The 17,871-nt window shown below is 36.6% G+C and overlaps 1 protein-coding gene across 1 annotated transcript in view; it reads left to right on the top strand.

Moving 5' to 3' along the window:
• Positions 1-5,226, top strand: part of LOC145991890 (uncharacterized) — a 70,729-nt gene extending 65,503 nt beyond the window's left edge. Inside the window, exons 4-5 of the mRNA XM_083127925.1 lie at positions 879-1,005; positions 5,208-5,226. Coding sequence (XP_082984051.1) covers positions 879-911 — 33 coding nt within the window. The 3' untranslated portion in view covers positions 912-1,005; positions 5,208-5,226. The remainder of the gene's footprint in view (positions 1-878; positions 1,006-5,207) is intronic.
• The last annotated feature ends 12,645 nt before the right edge of the window (positions 5,227-17,871 follow it).

The following is a 17,871-nucleotide window of genomic DNA, read 5'->3' as shown; positions in this document are numbered from 1 at the left end:
ATGTGGTTGCCACCACAACACAAAATCTCATTACTTTTCAGTTACTTAACTGCTATTTTTTTCCCAGTATGGAAATGGACTTGTCTGCAATCAGATTCAGGAGACTTAACTCGAAATCCGAATTACTCCAAAATCCAGATTTCCTCCAAAATCAGATTTTTTCTGAAATCCAGATATTTTCCAAAATCCTGATTTTTTGCAAAATATGTATTATCTTGCAAAATGCAGATTCCTCAAAAATCCGGATTATCTAGTTTTACAATCTGGAAAAAGAAGTGTGGTGTGCATGCAACACATACTGTTGCAGTTGCACATGTTACATGGAATTGTTGTCACCATACAGTGGGATCAACCATATAGTAAACATTTCTGAATGAGTCACTGCACCAGTATCGAATCAGTAGTCTGTAGCATTTCTGGGCCACAAAATATGCAAACAAAGAAAAAAATAAAATAAACAAACACATGTTCCTTCACCCATTACATATTGTTCTTTGTGAATAGTTTCCCACTGAACTATAATAGCTAAGTCAAGTGGTTCATTTGACAAAAATGTTCTTTCAAGCGTCTCTACAACTTTTCCATAGACAAAAAGTATCTGGGTCAGAAATAATTAAAAAGTCTATTCCTACTTTATTTGTCACAATTTTCATTGTGTAAATAAACACACGTGAAGTTTTTACTAAAATAATTTTATACTGTTTGTGCTCTGAAATATCAGATCTTTCAGCAAATAGTATTTTGTGTAATACAGGGTTAGCATAAATTATGTTAATTTCAAACACAGCAACAGACAAACAAAGGTTCATATTATTCAATGTACATTTGTTTTTGTTTTTTTCTAATCGCAAGAATATTATGTCATTTTATGAAAACAGATTCTGCGTTGTGATACAGAAGATATATGCTAATCAACTCAAAAGCTGGGCTACTACTTGCAATGGAAATTGATGGAACATGTAAAAACTCATACTACACCAAGATTTAACATCACATCAAAAAATTGTAAGTATTACATCCATGATTCTTTTATTTTCATTACACACATTTAGTTTTTGTGTGTGTGTGTGTGTGTGTGTGTGTGTGTGTGTGTGTGTGTGTGTGTGTGTGTGTGTGTGTGTGTGTGTGTGTGTGTGTGTGTGTGTGTGTGTGTGTGTGTGTGTGTGTGTGTGTGTGTGTGTGTGTGTGTGTGTGTGTGTGTGTGTGTGTGTGTGTGTGTGTGTGTGTGTGTGTGTGTGTGTGTGTGTGTGTGTGTGTGTGTGTGTGTGTGTGTGTGTGTGTGTGTGTGTGTGTGTGTGTGTGTGTGTGTGTGTGTGTGTGTGTGTGTGTGTGTGTGTGTGTGTGTGTGTGTGTGTGTGTGTGTGTGTGTGTGTGTGTGTGTGTGTGTGTGTGTGTGTGTGTGTGTGTGTGTGTGTGTGTGTGTGTGTGTGTGTGTGTGTGTGTGTGTGTTTATTTCGTGTACTGAATTTGAAACATTTACTGCATTTTTCGAACCACAACTCTATCATATTTTCATCTAAAATATCAGTACCTTACTGGTACAGTCACAGACAAAGCCAGCTTGAAACAATTCCATTAAAAGTTAATGTATTCATTACAACCCGGCAGTATCCATGACTGTACAAGGAATAACCATTACACTTTATATTCAATTAATTTAAATGCATCACTGTATGAGAATCTCTTCTGTACAGGCAGCATTGCTTAGAAATTTACTCTAGTTCAAAGTGCCAAAAGCTTGATCACTAAACATCACTTAAAACTGTTGGCAATCTTACACATTTATGGTAAGCCCGGTACTGATAAGCCAAAACAGAACAAATGAATAGAGATATGAGAAGCAGAGTTTCCTGTTTACAACATTCCTTAAAGGGTGTTTATACTCGTAGTCTCTCACATTGCCGTGAAAACCTGGATTTTCCTGTGTAGAAATTTTAGTGAAAAATGCAGGCTCAACCAGGACTCGAACCTGGGTCTCTGGCATACCATGCCATTTCTCTACCAACTGAGCTGCCGATGTAATTCATATCTCTACACTGGGTGGAACCAGGTAATGTCGACATCTACAGTGTTTCAAAGGCAACAGATCCTGTTTTGGTAGCACCGACAGAAACAATTCCACACAATAAAACAGCAAGAGTGAAAGATCAGGTGAAACCAGGACTGGCTCGGTAGCTTAGTTGGTAGAGAAACTGTATGGTATGCCAGAGACACAGGTTCAAGTGCTGGTCGAGCATGCATTTTTTGCCAAAATGGCCAAATCATAAAGTAATGGATTTTACTAGTTTTCACTTCAACTTGCACTAACTGACATTCAGACAATAAGACAGGGTTAAATTTCAGACAGTATTTTTGAAAAAAGAAAATTGTATCTCATTGTCCAAAAAATATGGTGTTATAAGAAACTAATAAAACAACACAATCTGGATAGGAATGGTTTATATGTGGAGTTACTTACCGAGTGCATTGTGGATTTGTTGTTTTAAGTCCACTTTATGCTCAGAAAGGCTAATTGGGACTAAACTTACACTTTAAAGTGTGATGTGCCTCCACCAGGTATTGAAACTGGGACTCCTTGGTTACAAGGTAACGACGAGACCCATTACTGAGTGCAGAGTGCAGTGATGAACGTAGTTTATAAATCACCGAAAGACTTCTTCTTTCTCCTCCCTTGTACATCCTGTTTGTGGGGCATACACTTGAATTATTTCTATTACTTTCCCTCTTACATTCATTTTTAGTTTCATAAAATTCTGTCATTTACCATTTCTACATCCTCACTTATTCCGCTTCTGACTACAAATCCAACCCCACTTCGTCTGCCCTCTTCAGTTCCTGCTCAGTACAGTTTATAGTCTATCCTCAATTCCATTTCTCCTCTTCCTTTCCATTTTGTTTCGCTCGTTCCAAAGATGTCGATCCCTCTTCTCTCCCTTAGATCCACAACTTCTTCAGTCCTTCTTGTCAGTGTTCCAATATTCAATGTCCCTATTCATAGCTCGCGTCATCTCTAATTTTCAGTCTGGCTTCCTTCTTTCTTATCTCAAATTGTCTGTTTTCGGCTGTCGGCTAATAAGCTGTCACAGCCTACACCTGGGTGGTGGGGCTGCCACCTGTGGGTTCTTGGGTACACCCTTGTTTTCTGTCAGGGTTCCAACCCCCTTAGCCTTTCTGGATCCCTCCAGGCCCACAAGGCAGTGGGGGCAAACACTTCTATGGCGGTGTTTATTCGCCATGACACAAGGCTGTTGATGGCTATCTGTGGTATTTGCTGAGTATGTTCATGCCACTGGACACCCTCCACACCCTGATAGCCTTGCCTTCTCGATCCAGTACTGCTTATTTGGGTTTTCCCTTATTTGCAGCTCCCCTCATATCTGAAGGATGTTTCACTATCTGCCACTGCCACCTGTGACCCGTCCAGTAGCTGAGGCTCGCATTTAATTTAATATCATCTATAAGTTGATTTAAGCAAAATTCTCAATTTTATTCTTTCAATCTACAGTTTTGATATCACATTGCAAAAAGTTAATAATGGTTTTGCTAGAAAAAAAAGTTTCATATTGCTTTGGATTCAAACATGCAAATGTAAGTATCAAATTATTGCCTTAGACAGCACAACCAAACACACTCACGATATTGAAACACGAAAAGGTAAACATTTCACGTGGAAAGTGAAAATTTGTGTGTGTTGATAGAATATAACTACTGAGATTCTTAATGTGAAGAATGGCTTTATCACTTTAATGTTAGCACTGACAACTAGGAAAAGATCTAAATTTTGACGGCATGCTCTTCGCAAATAAGTAATTTATTGTTTCAACACTTACAGAAAGAAATACATCCTTGTTTCGGAACAACAAACCTGTTTACCCCCCCCCCCCCCCATGTTGAAAAATGAGATCATGCCCCTTCAACTTCTTCTAAAACTAAGGGATCACTCCTTCCAAACTAACATTAAATCATCCGTGGATACAAGAATAATTGGCAATTTACCAGCCCCGGATACGACATCTGAAAGTAACAGTAAAACTACCTTGTGAAACCTACTTCATTTCTTTTATGTGCTTTAACAAAGAGAATAAAAAATAATAAATTAAATGTAAGTAGAGAATTAAATGTTACCAGTCTCTTGCTTCTATATCAGGTGATTGACTTCGGTACAGTGATATTCCGAGGTTACTTTACTTTTGACATATATACTTTCAGCAAATGATTTCTACAAAAATTAAATGCTTAGTTCTATCCCTTGGCGTGGAAGGATATCTAAACCCATCACTACACAAAGTAAGTGCAATCAACTGTTGTTCAAAGAAAATTATTCCCTTGCCACGTTCCCTGTGTCAAAACATGCCTGTTGAAACCCAGTTATACAGGTCAGGACAAACAAAAGTCTAAAGTTGGAAAGGAAAAGGGGGATTAGCCCAGGTATTAGAATTTCCAGGAATATGCTACGTAGTACTATATCTGAGATACGTCCACCACTCACATGGCCGATGACTACAGGGGATCTTAAAGAGAGAGATGTCCACAATACACCAGGTGCCTCGTTGGCTGCAGGGACCTCATTGGGATTATTATTACACGAGGCCACATCTGTACGATCAAAGCCTGGTAGACTTCAAAGGAACTCCTGTGGGGATAATTTCACGGTACCCTTGATTTACAAGATACTTGACCATGAGTCTTATCTGCATATGGCTCTTTGTCACGTACTTGCTGGAGTCCACATTCAATTAACAAATGCACAAATTCTTGTTTTTTTCACTTTTCTTCAAAGCCAAAGGTAAGTTGGAAAAAGTAAATGAACCTTTGAAAGGAAACAATGGTATTGGCTGGCATCTGTGGAAAAATTTCAACCGATACTTACAGATACTGATACCACTGGTATTGGCATATACCAATACATCGCTATTGTCTCAGCCCTAATCGTGGTGTATTTCTGCATATATACTTGAAATGAAGACAGCATTGAATTCAATGTGGACTAAAATTTTCAAAAAAATTCACCTTAGATTTAAAGAAATATGGTAATGCATTTTAACATTTACATTTATCTTATGTTTTATTCAACTTGAACTTCATACACCTGAACTATGGTACTTAAGATTAAAAGTTTATAGACAAAACAGAGGAAAACAGAGGTCAAATATGATGTACAGAAAAAAGTATGAATTCCAATTTCTTAGAGGTTCCTTTACTTGCAGGTGAATCAATGCATAGATGTCAAAAAGCAAAAACAACTCTTGTATATGGTTGCTCATCACTTTGCTGACAAGTGTTGCCACAGAAAATTGCCCACAAAAATGCCAATGCTCTACCGAAATAATAGATTGCAGCAGAAAAGGATTGCAACATATTCCACCCAATCTCACAGGAGGATACGAAGAACTGGATTTTTCTAACAACAACATTGAAACAATACAGAAAAGTATTTTCCAAGGCCTGTCTCAAGTTACAAACTTTGAGTTCTGTTCCAGCAATGTAAAGACTATTGAATTAAATGCATTCTATGGGATGTTGTCCTTAGAAATTCTTGTTCTTAAGGATAACAATATAACACAACTACATCCTGACACATTTCTACAAAACAGTTTGCTGAAGTACTTGGACTTAAGCAACAATAAGGAACTACAAATACCACAAAATGGACCCTTTCTAAAAATACCAACATTAACAACATTAATATTAAGCTCTTGTAACATTGGAACATTGTCAAAACATGCTTTCTCTCTTATGAATAATCTAAATTCCCTTTACCTTGAGGACAACAAGCTAACATCTCTAAACCTAGATATATTCCAACACTTAGAAAACCTTGATATACTTCATTTAAATGAAAATTCTCTAAAATGTGACTGTCCAATGCAGAATATTAAAAATTGGGTTAGTAAAAACAACATAGACGTGAATGACAACATATGTTCTAACCATGAGCAAAGCTCAGACTGTGCAACCACCCCTGTAACAATGGTGGAAGATGACTTCTCGTCAACTGAGAGAATATCATCAATGAAGGAGGATCAATTTCAATCACAATCACATGAAACACAAACACACTCAACAGAGAAAAGTCAAACTAAGAATGATTTGGTTAAGAGAGACAATGATTTTAATATTAAAACTTCAGGCTCAAGTTACGTTACAACTTTGCTTTCCGATTCAACCATACTTGTACTACTTATCATTAGCAGCATTATAATTCTTGTCCTGTTTGCATTTTGTATCAAGCATTGTTCTCAGAGAAGCCAACAGCAGAGAGATGTAAAGCTTGTAGAAACAGTTATCAGTAAAATGAAACAAGAAAATGAACAGAGGGAACAAAGTGTCAGGTATTCGCCAACACCAACTCTTACCCGAAATTCAAGAAGGTATTCCAGTGCTCCTTCAACCACATATAGTAGGCAATATCTTGAGCCCAGACAACCATCCGATTACCATGATTATCTTCGTATTGTTCCAACACCCAGCAATTCTGAAGAAAGAATTCCCCAACATATTTATGAAGAAATTGATAGCCCAGTTCCCAGTAACTATTAATGCATTTGATAATTCATATATATTTTGTTCATTCTGATTTTAATGCAGAATATTGTGACAGGGTTTGTTTTTAGCACACTTCTTAAAAAGACAGAAAAAGCAGACTTGTGTCTGCAGTTTAAAGAGTGTATTCTGAACAAAAACTAGTGTTACTACTAGCTAGTGTTAGAGGCTAGCAATAAAAATTATAACCAGGCATGCATATTTTGTTTTTGACGAAAACACGAAATGTGAAATAACATACTGCAATTTTCATTCTTCATGTTTCTGAAAGATGTGAGGTGCATTTTCCTAAACTGTTTTGTAATGAAATGAAATACAAAATACTCTTAAACATGAAATTTAGAGTTTATTTACCAACGCAACACCTTCTGAAGTTTGAAGTATCCTGTGAGTTATGCAATTCATGGAAAATTGATAAATTCTGATGTAAATATTTGAGAAGCAAAAATGGATTCCTATACACAGGAATAAACTTAATATTCTGCTAACTACATAAATGTGCTATTAGAAGGGAAATCTTTATTTTGTGCAATAAATATAGTTTTTAAATCAAATTTAGGATTACATTCATAATTTTAAAACCAAAATGTCAACTTTGATCCGATTTTCACCGCTATAACATCAAAATTTTATTCTATTTACCACTATTGAACCCAAACTTGACTGTTTTGTAACGAAATTTTGCTTTTTTATTTACCAAAAATATGTGCCTCTATAAATAACCTGTGGCACAACAACCCTTGACGGTCAAGGCCTACCTACCAACTCCCAACCTCACTCCCACATGCCACAGTAGAGGTGGGATCATGTAATCAGTTACGGGGTGATGTGTGATTTAGACAACATACCTCCAGTAATTATTGTAGGTTTTCTGTGACCAGGTTGGTTATGATCAGGGCTCGGATTTTTAGGTGCTAAAAATCAGACAAATAATTTTTTTTGTGCTCAAAATATGGAAAATATTTACATTTTATGTACTTAAACATGGAAAATATGCATTTTTATGTGCTAAAAATGTTAACAATTTCTGCTTAAAACAGCTCTACTCACCAGATGAAATTAGCATGTTTTGGTGAATAATGGTGAATTACAATACACCACGACTGTTATCATTAAATTGTCCATCACAAAGGACTGACGATTGTCCAGAAACAGTGCCTTATACTGCAAAAATGTTCGTTTCATGTCACACGAACTCAACCTCGCATACTTAAGGCATGATATTTCACTCACGCTTAAATATCCAATATTTTCTTCCTGTTCACTGTCCAATACATTTGAAATGTTACACAATGATTTCTTTCTGGGATATCTTAAAAAAAATATAAGAAAATTTAAGTAGATATTAAATTTTATGTGGAATTTCTGTGACAAAACATGCATTTTATGCATTTATAAACGAATATTAAGAAATATGTATTTACATTTAAAAAAATATAAAATGTGTTTTTATGTGAAATAAAATTTGGTATATAGGCTCCAGTTACCGTGATCGGAATTTGTAACTCACTTACGAGGTCATATCCACTTGCAGAAAAAATATTGATTTACCTAAAAATCCGAGCCCTAGTTATAATGCTCATTTGTAGGTTCCCAATTTACTCATGATCGTGTGTGTTCACTAGTCCCATACACTGGTCGAATATCTCAGGAGAATAAGTTATTACATTCTTCCCACGAGACTCGATCCAGGGTGCATCCTGTAGTGCAAGCCCAAAACCTGGCACCTTAGACCACACAGCCATATGAGCTAATACAGAAGTCAATGCTACCAAGAGACTTAACACAAATACTGTTACAAGCTTCTGAATGAAATAACAGAATTTTTTTTTTTTAAATATTGTAATATCCCGTGGATGTGTTTTACATGGATATACTGTGTACACAAAGCACTAAGTATTGTTAGTAACTACAAATCACTGAAGATTTCAACTAGGCCTGAGCAAATACCAATGCCAACATATCGGTATCAGAAAGTATTGGCTGGAATTTATTTACCAAAATTGACCAATACCTTCGCAGGATAAACAAATGCATGGAGTCTAATTATCCTGGAAATTATGCAAATTTTAAAGTTTCCATTAATTTTGCACCAGTATTATGTGGAAAATTTGATTTGTGATTAAATAACATGTATTATAATATTGTGATGAAATTCTTGAATATTTTAAAGCTCAAATCTTGGTATATTAATGCATAAAATATAAGAGTTATATACTTACATACTACATTAATCATTATTTTGAAAAACTTTTAATTCTTACAATTAAACCATAAAATATATGATAGTAATCTTCTCAAACACACTTTTAAGAAAATAGAGGATTCACAGAGGCAAATCATTTCAATATTCTATTATAAATGAAAAAACCTAATATAAGGGCTGATCTTAATATAAAAAATGCATAGCACAATAGAATAGTACAATTCTACACTGCTGGACAAAATAAACAGGACACTTGCATTTTTTGTGATAACGCATAAATTCTGATTCGAAGGCTAATTAAATGTTGCAGAAACTGAAGTAAGTACAAATGCATAAACAAAGTCCGGGCCTATGAATGGTGCATATGGTACTACATGATCTGCCAAACATTCTGTAATATGTCATTGCAATTCAGATGTCAAATATTAAGGTGTCAGTTTTTTTTAAAAAAAAATTTATAGTTTCTAGTTCAAAGTTTGTATGTGCTATTTTAGCACACTATCAAAAAAGCATTGTAAGGTCAGTGAGATCCATCGTTTTTCACTCGATATGTTAAACACTAGTTTTTCTAACACAATAATTTGAGCACTTAAGACAAAACATAGTCATATATACATAGCTATACGTTAGATGTAGATATAACAAGTAAAAGGTGCAACACTGGTGAGTGTTTCCCATTCCCCTGTTATTTAACCTTTGTGACACTCCTTCCTTTGTTTCACTAGATATAGATATAGTTAGATAGATAGATGCAGATAAATGTATGTGATAGGCTTGAAAATGTTCACTTGATGCTTCGAAATAGTTTTCTCAAAGACCCAGGTTAAAATACCGTGTGTTCATTTCGATCTTCGGCCGAGAGATCGGGAGAAGCGTGGTGGGCGGCGCTGACGGAGATGCCGACATTTGTGGCCTGTAATGCCTGCTTATTTTTATGGACATATGCAGACATTTATATAAATATTGCAAAACGAGCACTAACCTTTGTTATAAGAGTACGGTTTTCATTTTTGTACCTTAGTGGCTGTATGTGCTGATGATTTTGACACGCCCATCTCCTGTGAAACACGGCGTAGAGGTTTGTTTGGAGAACGTTCTAACGCTGCACCAATTTCATCGAGTTTTGCTTCGGTTAGAATCACTCGTTTTTGCTTAGGTGTTTTAAAATTTAACGATCCAGTTTATCGTAATTTAAGGACAAGATGTCTAACCGTATCTCTATGTGGAGGTGAAACGCTCGGGAATTTATGTACAAATTGCCTACACACTTCCCGAGACGAGTCTGTTTTCACGTAAGTGTCATACATAAAAATTCTTTGTTCTAAAGTGAAACTTGAGCTGGCATTCCAATCGTCTCACTGACACAACACACACACACACTGCAATAACACAAGTAACGACAAGTAACCAAGAATAACACTCTTGCGCACAGTACGAAATTAACATGCTCTTGGTATACATCTGCTCGCCACTATATTCACAGCTCTGTCTTAATCTAGTCGTGAAGGAACAAAAACTCGAGCTCGAAGATTTCGGATTGCAAGGAAGCTCACGAAAACCATTGACTTTTGACGGTTTCGTCTGCAGCGTAATCTTGATACAGTGTTGCACATTCGAAACCTCCAAACGATCCTCATCGATACAAAACTTTTTCAAGGATATAAACTTAAGCAGGACGTTACTGGTCAAAACTATGATTAAAATGTTTTATTATCTGTGGCTCTTAACATCGTTTCTAAAGCGTATTTATTTGTGTGATAAATTACACAAGAAATTTTGCGTGTTATAACACAGGTTAGTGCTCGTTTTGCAATATTTATATAAATGTCTGCATTAGTCCATAAAAATAAGCGGGCATTACAGGCCGCAAATGTCGGCATCTCCGTGAGCGCCGCCCGCCACACTTCTCCCGATCTCTCGGATGCAGATCGAAATGAACGCACGGTATTAGCACTTGTGCCTCCACTGGATATCGAACCCGGGACCCCTTGATTACAAGGCGAACGACGCTACCACTGCGCCATCTGGGAGGCCCTACCGTGGCTCTGTACATGTTGATACTTTATTATATCAACAAATTAGTTTCAAAAATGTTGTAAGGTTGCTGGTTTGGCTCTCTTCTAGAGTTCAATAGCTCAATGGGGTGAAGCATTCATTGCTGATGTGTGAACAACAAACTAAAGCAACACGATGCATGGTGTTGAGAAAAAAAACAGTCCAAGTGACAGGTAAGCGACAAGCAACACGTGCAGCTTGTCACGTTGCTTCAGTTCGAAAGGTTCAATTGATTACTGAGGGTTCACTTCCAAGCAACACTTGTAGCATGTCGTTTCAGTGTGAAATCTCCCTAAGTGTGAAGTTCATTATATAAGGGTGAGTCAAATGAAAGTAAGCCAGTCTTTCCCTAGGTCAAGTCCAGTGACTTGGCAATCCATATGACTAATTCAAAAACCCATAATGTTGTTTTCTGCATTGTTGTTGTGATGCAAAGTACAGTGGGTCCTGCATGCTAAACAAACAAAGATCTGTATCACAATGGATACTCCACGAACAGTATGATGTGATTAGATTACTTACAGCTAATCAGTCACTGCAAACTCTAGTGGAGTTTAATTGAAAAACCCCTCAGCACACTCTTTACAATCCAGACCTTTCATGGTGTGACTTCCGTGTGTTTGGTAAACTATAGAGGAAAGGTCACAAACACGCAGGAGGCAGTCACAGAAATTCTAACCCAGCTACCAAAGGACTTCTAGGAATCACTAGACTAATTTACACAGTGGACAAGTGTCTTAGTGCCAGGGGTGCATTTCCCTGACACATAAATTTGCTTTCATCGAAGTAACATCTTGGCTTTCATTTGACTCTGTCTTATAAATATAAAAAAAAAACATGTGGAAAATTATAGAAGAGTTAAATGAGAGAGCAAGAAAAGCAGGTCGCAACAGTGTTTTTAACAAAGACAATGTAGATGCAGACCCCGTTAACAGAATTGGTTAAACATTCGCATCTCAGTTTAAAAATACATAAGCAAGTATTTTGAAATCAGTCGACTTCCTGCTTCATCATATCATTAGTTTTCATTATTTGTTACAGCACTAGTCTTAGAATTAACTTTGTTTTATAACAATAATAATAATAATAATCCGTGGCTTGACTGACCTGAAATGGCCTTGGCCTATTCTTCAACCGGAAATGGGGTGATGTGGGGTCAGCACGTCGAAACATAAGCCTTTATATGAGTTTTCAGAGACCGGATAACACTACTCACTCGTAGCTCCCCAATTTCCTCATGAGGGTGGGTTGCCACCGGTCCTATACACAGGCGGAAAACCCAGAGACTGAACCTTGGCAGACTCAAACCCATAAGCCCACTTTATGCACAAAGAGGCTGATCAAACTGGAGCTACAGTTTAAAGTGGGATTTCAACCATTATGTACCTCCACCAGGTATCAAACCCATGGACCCTTGATTACAAGACAATTACATTACCACTGTGCTACTGGAGAGACCAGGTACTCCAGATTAAATATGATTAATGTCTAATCATAAAAAATATAAAATCTTCATGACACATGTACACTCTTGTCTGGCTGGCCATTAGGTATTATTTACTTTTATCCTTAACTTTTAATTTGTTCTTAACTCATGTGCTTTTTTAGGGCCTCCCCGATGGTGCAGTGGTAGCATTGTCAACTTGTAATCAAGGGGTCCCGGGTTTAATACCCAGTGGATGCACATAGAGGTTCGGATCCCACTTTAAACTGTAAGTCCAGTGCAGATAAGCCTTACTGTGCATAAGTGGACTTAAAACACCAACTCAATCAATCAATCATGTGCATTTAATCTTCACCTTCCCTGATGGACACAAGTAGTTTCGAAATTTAGAAATACATGGCACATGTCTAGACAATAGTTGTATATTTTTATGATGTGAAATCACAAAGGAATAATATTAAAACAGTAATTAAGGGAATGTATTTCATTAAATTTAAAATTCTGTAAAATGTGTTGCTAAATAGGTATTCAGTTTGATTTTTTAGGTTCAAATTTGTAAATATTTTTAACTGATTAATTTTATTTTGTTCATGATAAAAATGTTCTGATGTTTATTGAAATGTGCACAACTGTAATATCTATGGAATTAATTGTAATAAACTCATACGAAATGTAATGTGAATTATATTTAATATATTCCCTAAATAAAAACACATGCTATTTTTTCTTTCCTGTCATGAAAATGAAATGTCCAGAAAGAATGTTATGATTGATATCAGAGATATGGAGACCAGTGAGAAAAATTTGAAAATAGATAAAAATGAACCTCTAGTCAATCCCTGTAATACAACTATATAGCATAGTATACACAAAACTTGGTTTAGCCAAAAGGAATTACAAAGTACTCTTCATAAAAGTTGTTAGCCTTAACTGTGCTACAATTTTAAATGTATCAAAAGAACACACACTACACATACATGTACAGGGTAATTGAAAATGATTGTTGGGGTTTCAATATTTGTTGCTGATCAGGTCGTCATTGATTTGCTTTATATTACTTCGCTTTTTGTGCCACTTTTGGTTAATTTGCAAAGATGGGGATGAGTGATTGTGATGAAATTGATGATTGAACACTCTAATGTCCATGCCCAGGCCTGGATTTGAACCCGGGACCCCTGGCATCACAGCACGATGTGCTAACCACTCCTCCACAGGGGCTGGCGCCGGTCAAGTCATGTAACATATGACATTTATAACTGCACTGATTGATGGAAACACACTCAAAGTTTTATGTTTGTAATAGGTAATTATGCATTTGGTTGCTAGGAGACAGGTTTCATAAGATGGTGGATCCCGGCTCGAAGAAAGGGTTTTTATCATCTGTTAGTTATCATTAAAGCCCGGATTTCTATGTAATTACATATTTTTTCCTTTATATGTACAAGCGTGAAATTAAAATATATTGACGAATTACGTCAGTAGAGATGTCACAGTGAAGTTTTATATGACATATTTTTACATATTTTACTAAATATTCCTAAGATATGAAATATTTTTTACATAAAACAGTCCTTAAGAGGAAAATCCAATGAACTTTTGGCTTACTAGTTAAAAAAGTATCTTCTCACTTCCCCTCCCCATTTCCAGGTCTAAAAAAATGTAGTAACTTAAAAGTGCGATTTGCCTTCGTTGTACGTACATAGCAGTTCATTGATTCGCCGCATCGTAACAATTACATCAAGATTCGACAGTGTTTCAGTTTCCAGTTTGTAACATGGAGCGGCAAGCAACACACAGCAATCGAAGAGAACCAACAATGGAAGGCGGCAAGTACAATGCTGAGAGGCACTTACCATTCATCCGTATATTGTTGTGATCATTTTGATTTTTGCAGCCGGCGGCGACAAATCTTGAATGAAGTATTGTTAACTCAACCGTAGAATTTCGTATATATATTTCGTCGCCTTTTCATTTTAACCATTGGAGTTTTAAGAAGAGCTTGCCTCAGTATTTAAACAGTGTTTTAGCTGTAGAAAGCTGGAATGGCTCTGCCTACCTCCTCGTTATCTCGTTATCTGCGATCTTGGATAGCAGTCGATGATGCATTTACTACGGATGGTAAAGTTATTTTTTGTCGAGTGTGCGATAAAAAAGTTGGGTGCACTATGAAGTCTCAATTAGATCAACATGTTCGCACTTCACTTCATGTGAAAAACAAACAACTACGGAGTGAAAAGAAGCAAGTTTTACTAACCCAGATGCAAGAGGATTCTTCATTCAGTGTGTTTTACAAGGAAATGTGCAAAGCAATGATTAGCAAACATCCCTTGGTATAAAATTCAAGTACCGAAGTTCCGGGATTTTCTGGTAAAATATTGTGGCCATAAACTTCCTGACGAGTCAACCCTTCGAAAGCGATATCTTCCACATTCCTACAAAGAAACTTTAGAATCAATTAGGGCAGAAGTAGGCAGTTCCTATGTGTGGATTTCCATCGACGAAACAACTGATACTTTGGGACGGTATGTAAGTAATTTCATTGTTGGAACGCTAATTGCTGATTCTCCATCTACACCACATCTCATTGCATGCAAAGTTCTAGAGCGTACTAATCATTCCACCATAGCACGATTTGTGAATGACAGTCTTAAATTGTTGTATCCGGATGGCGTACAAGAAGAGAGAGTTCTTCTCATGTTCACAGACAGTGCGTCATACATGTTAAAAGCTGCTATGGCACTTAAAGTGTTTTATCCTAACTTGATCCACTTTACTTGCTTGGCACATGCTCTCCAACGCATTGCTGAGGAGGTGAGAGGCAATTTCCCGGAAGTCAACCAACTTATTTCTTCCACGAAAAAGGTGTTTCTGAAGGCACCACAACGTGTGCAAGTTTACAAGGTTGTAAACTGGCCAGGTGTACCACTTCCTCCGGAACCTATTCTTACTAGATGGGGCACTTGGATCCGGGCAAGTAAGTTTTACAACGAACATTTTGAAGAAGTGAAATCTCTGCTTGACTCATTTTCGGCGGACTCAGCTGTATCGGAACACACTGCTCAAAATCTCTTCAAGGACACCAAACTTGCTTGCGATATGGCATACATAAACAGCAATTTTGGTTGGATTGATACAAGCATAAACAAACTTGAAACTGTTGGGCTTCCTCTCCTGGAAGCCATGGATATATATGTGGATGCAAGAAAGAAACTGTCTGCTGTTGGAGGAGATGTGGGAGAGAAAGCTCGAAGAAAATTTGATGCAGTGACTGAAAAAAACCCAGGTTACGTCAGCTTATTTACAGTGAGCCGCATTCTCAATGGTGAAACAGTTAACCCTCCCAATGATATTTCTCCCGACCACATTCACCTCCTGAAGTACGCTCCGGTTACTTCTTGTGATGTGGAGAGAAGTTTCTCTGCGTACAAGAACATATTATCTGATCGGCGACAAACATTTACTTCTGAACATTTGGAAATGTACCTGGTAACATATTGTAAGTTAAATAATTAAATACAGTGCCTGCCCCAAGATCAAAGGTAACCTGAATTTTTGTAAGTGCTTTTTGAGTGAAAAATTTGGGAAACGAAAATTTACTACTGAACATTTTGAATGGTACCTGGTGACATTGTATATTAAATATTGAATATATTCAAATTGTGGTTAATATTTTTGCTCTATAAAAACATAAAAAATACTTAATGTAAGCATTGTAATATTGTAACTTCAATTTTTGTAAGTCTTTTTGAAATAAACATATCCCTTTGTGAGGAAAAAATGTAACAAAAATAGGAAGTAACGTTTGGAATAAATATTTATAGTACATATTTCATTATGAATTTACATATTTTTTACATATTTCAGACATTTTTATTACATATTTATGTACATATTTTAGGGGTTGATATTACATAAAAATCCGGGCTTTAGTTATCATTCATCGACAGATGTCATTCACCAGTGGTCTGCACAGTTTCAGGATACAGGGCAGGGTTGGCATTTTGCCTGGGTTTTTTCGAAAAAACCCAACCTGGGTGGGTTTTTTCGGATAAAACCCAATAAAACCCAGGTAAAACTGGATTTTTTCAGGTTATGTTTAAAAATATATATATTAAAAATGAAATATTTTTTCTGCTAGTAGTAATGCATTGTAATATTCAATTTGTATTGCTTTATAGCCTGTCCCAACTATCTCTGGAGTAAGCGAATGAAAACAAGTCTTTGCGCAAGTAGTAACGTGAGATGGCTCCACCACCGGAGATAGAAATGGATTGCCTGGAGGGGGGCAAGCGACTGCAGTTACCAGCCTTCACAGCAGCATGTACTGCTTCGCTCTGCCCAGTTGATTTCCTCCCCTTCTCTGATGCTATGTGCACCCTTACTCCAGAAATATCTGTGACAGGGAATAGTTGACTGAGTCAAAAACTATTTAACAATTCTGTTAACATAATCTGTTCTAAAATATTCATCCAACAGTTTGATTCTATTCTTCCAGGAGGGTGTAATAGTTAGTGCTGTTGCTTTGTGATCAGTTTTCAGGGTTGCATTCCCTGAGGAGGCTCATACTTTGGGGTATCCAAGAATCAGACTGCAGGGGATGGGGGTACAAAAATTGTATGACCAGTGTTTTTTTTTTTCTGGTAGTCAACAAGGGTACTCCATATTGGCATCTTATTATAGGTGAGGACTAATAAAATTTTATTCTAACAAGAGAAATGCCTACGATCCCAGAAGTACTGGGTTCGAATCCTGGCATGGGCATGGGTATTCTTTGTCCCCCTTCATCAACTTCATCATATCATCACTTGTTGCGATTAGCCAAATGTGGCAGAAAAGAGGAGTAAAATAAAGCAAATCAATCAATCAACCAGTGAAACAAACAAGAGAAATGTATATGTGTGTGTGTGTGTGTGTATGCTTGGATGCATCATCGTTTATGAGCGTAACACAATTTTGAATAGTTGTTATGATGAACACATTAACAAACAACACGGTAACATATCAACTTGAATAGTGCCAGAACCTTTCTTCCCAGAAAAAAAAGCAATAACTGTAACTTTTTACAGACTTAATTTTATCAATCAGGTTTGCTACCTTCTTCCTACATAATGATAGTCAAATGTAGGCATGTTAAAGTTTATTTTTCAAGAATAAGCACATTTTTAGTTAATACGATTAGTGAATACTCCATTGTGAACTTCACCAGCCCCTGTGACAGAGTGGTTAGCACATCGTGCTACAATGCCAGAGATTCTGGTTTAAAATCCCAGCCAGGGCATGGATGTTTGCAAGTGTCCATTCATCAATTTCATCATATCATCACTCAAATTAGCCAAAAGTGGCACAAAAAGCGAATTAAAAAAAAAGCAAATGAATCAAATCCATTCTGCACTTCAGTTTATGAAACAAATTATTTTGTGAATGCAGTGTTGTGCCTGCCTATGTTGGAATGAATTATGCTATGGCTACAAACGCATTTTTTATCTCATTTATTTCATATGTTGTGTTTACTGTTCTCCAATTTATTTTTCTAGATATTTCAAGCAAAAATACCTCCTCCATGTATTAACCATGCCAAATTATAAGTTTCCCGTATTTAATTGTCTGGCTGATTTCATCCAAA

Source organism: Lepisma saccharinum, chromosome 8 (genome assembly GCF_977018435.1).
Source record: "Lepisma saccharinum chromosome 8, izLepSacc3.1, whole genome shotgun sequence".
Lineage (NCBI taxonomy): Eukaryota > Metazoa > Arthropoda > Insecta > Zygentoma > Lepismatidae > Lepisma > Lepisma saccharinum.
This window is presented reverse-complemented; position numbering and strand designations above follow the sequence as displayed.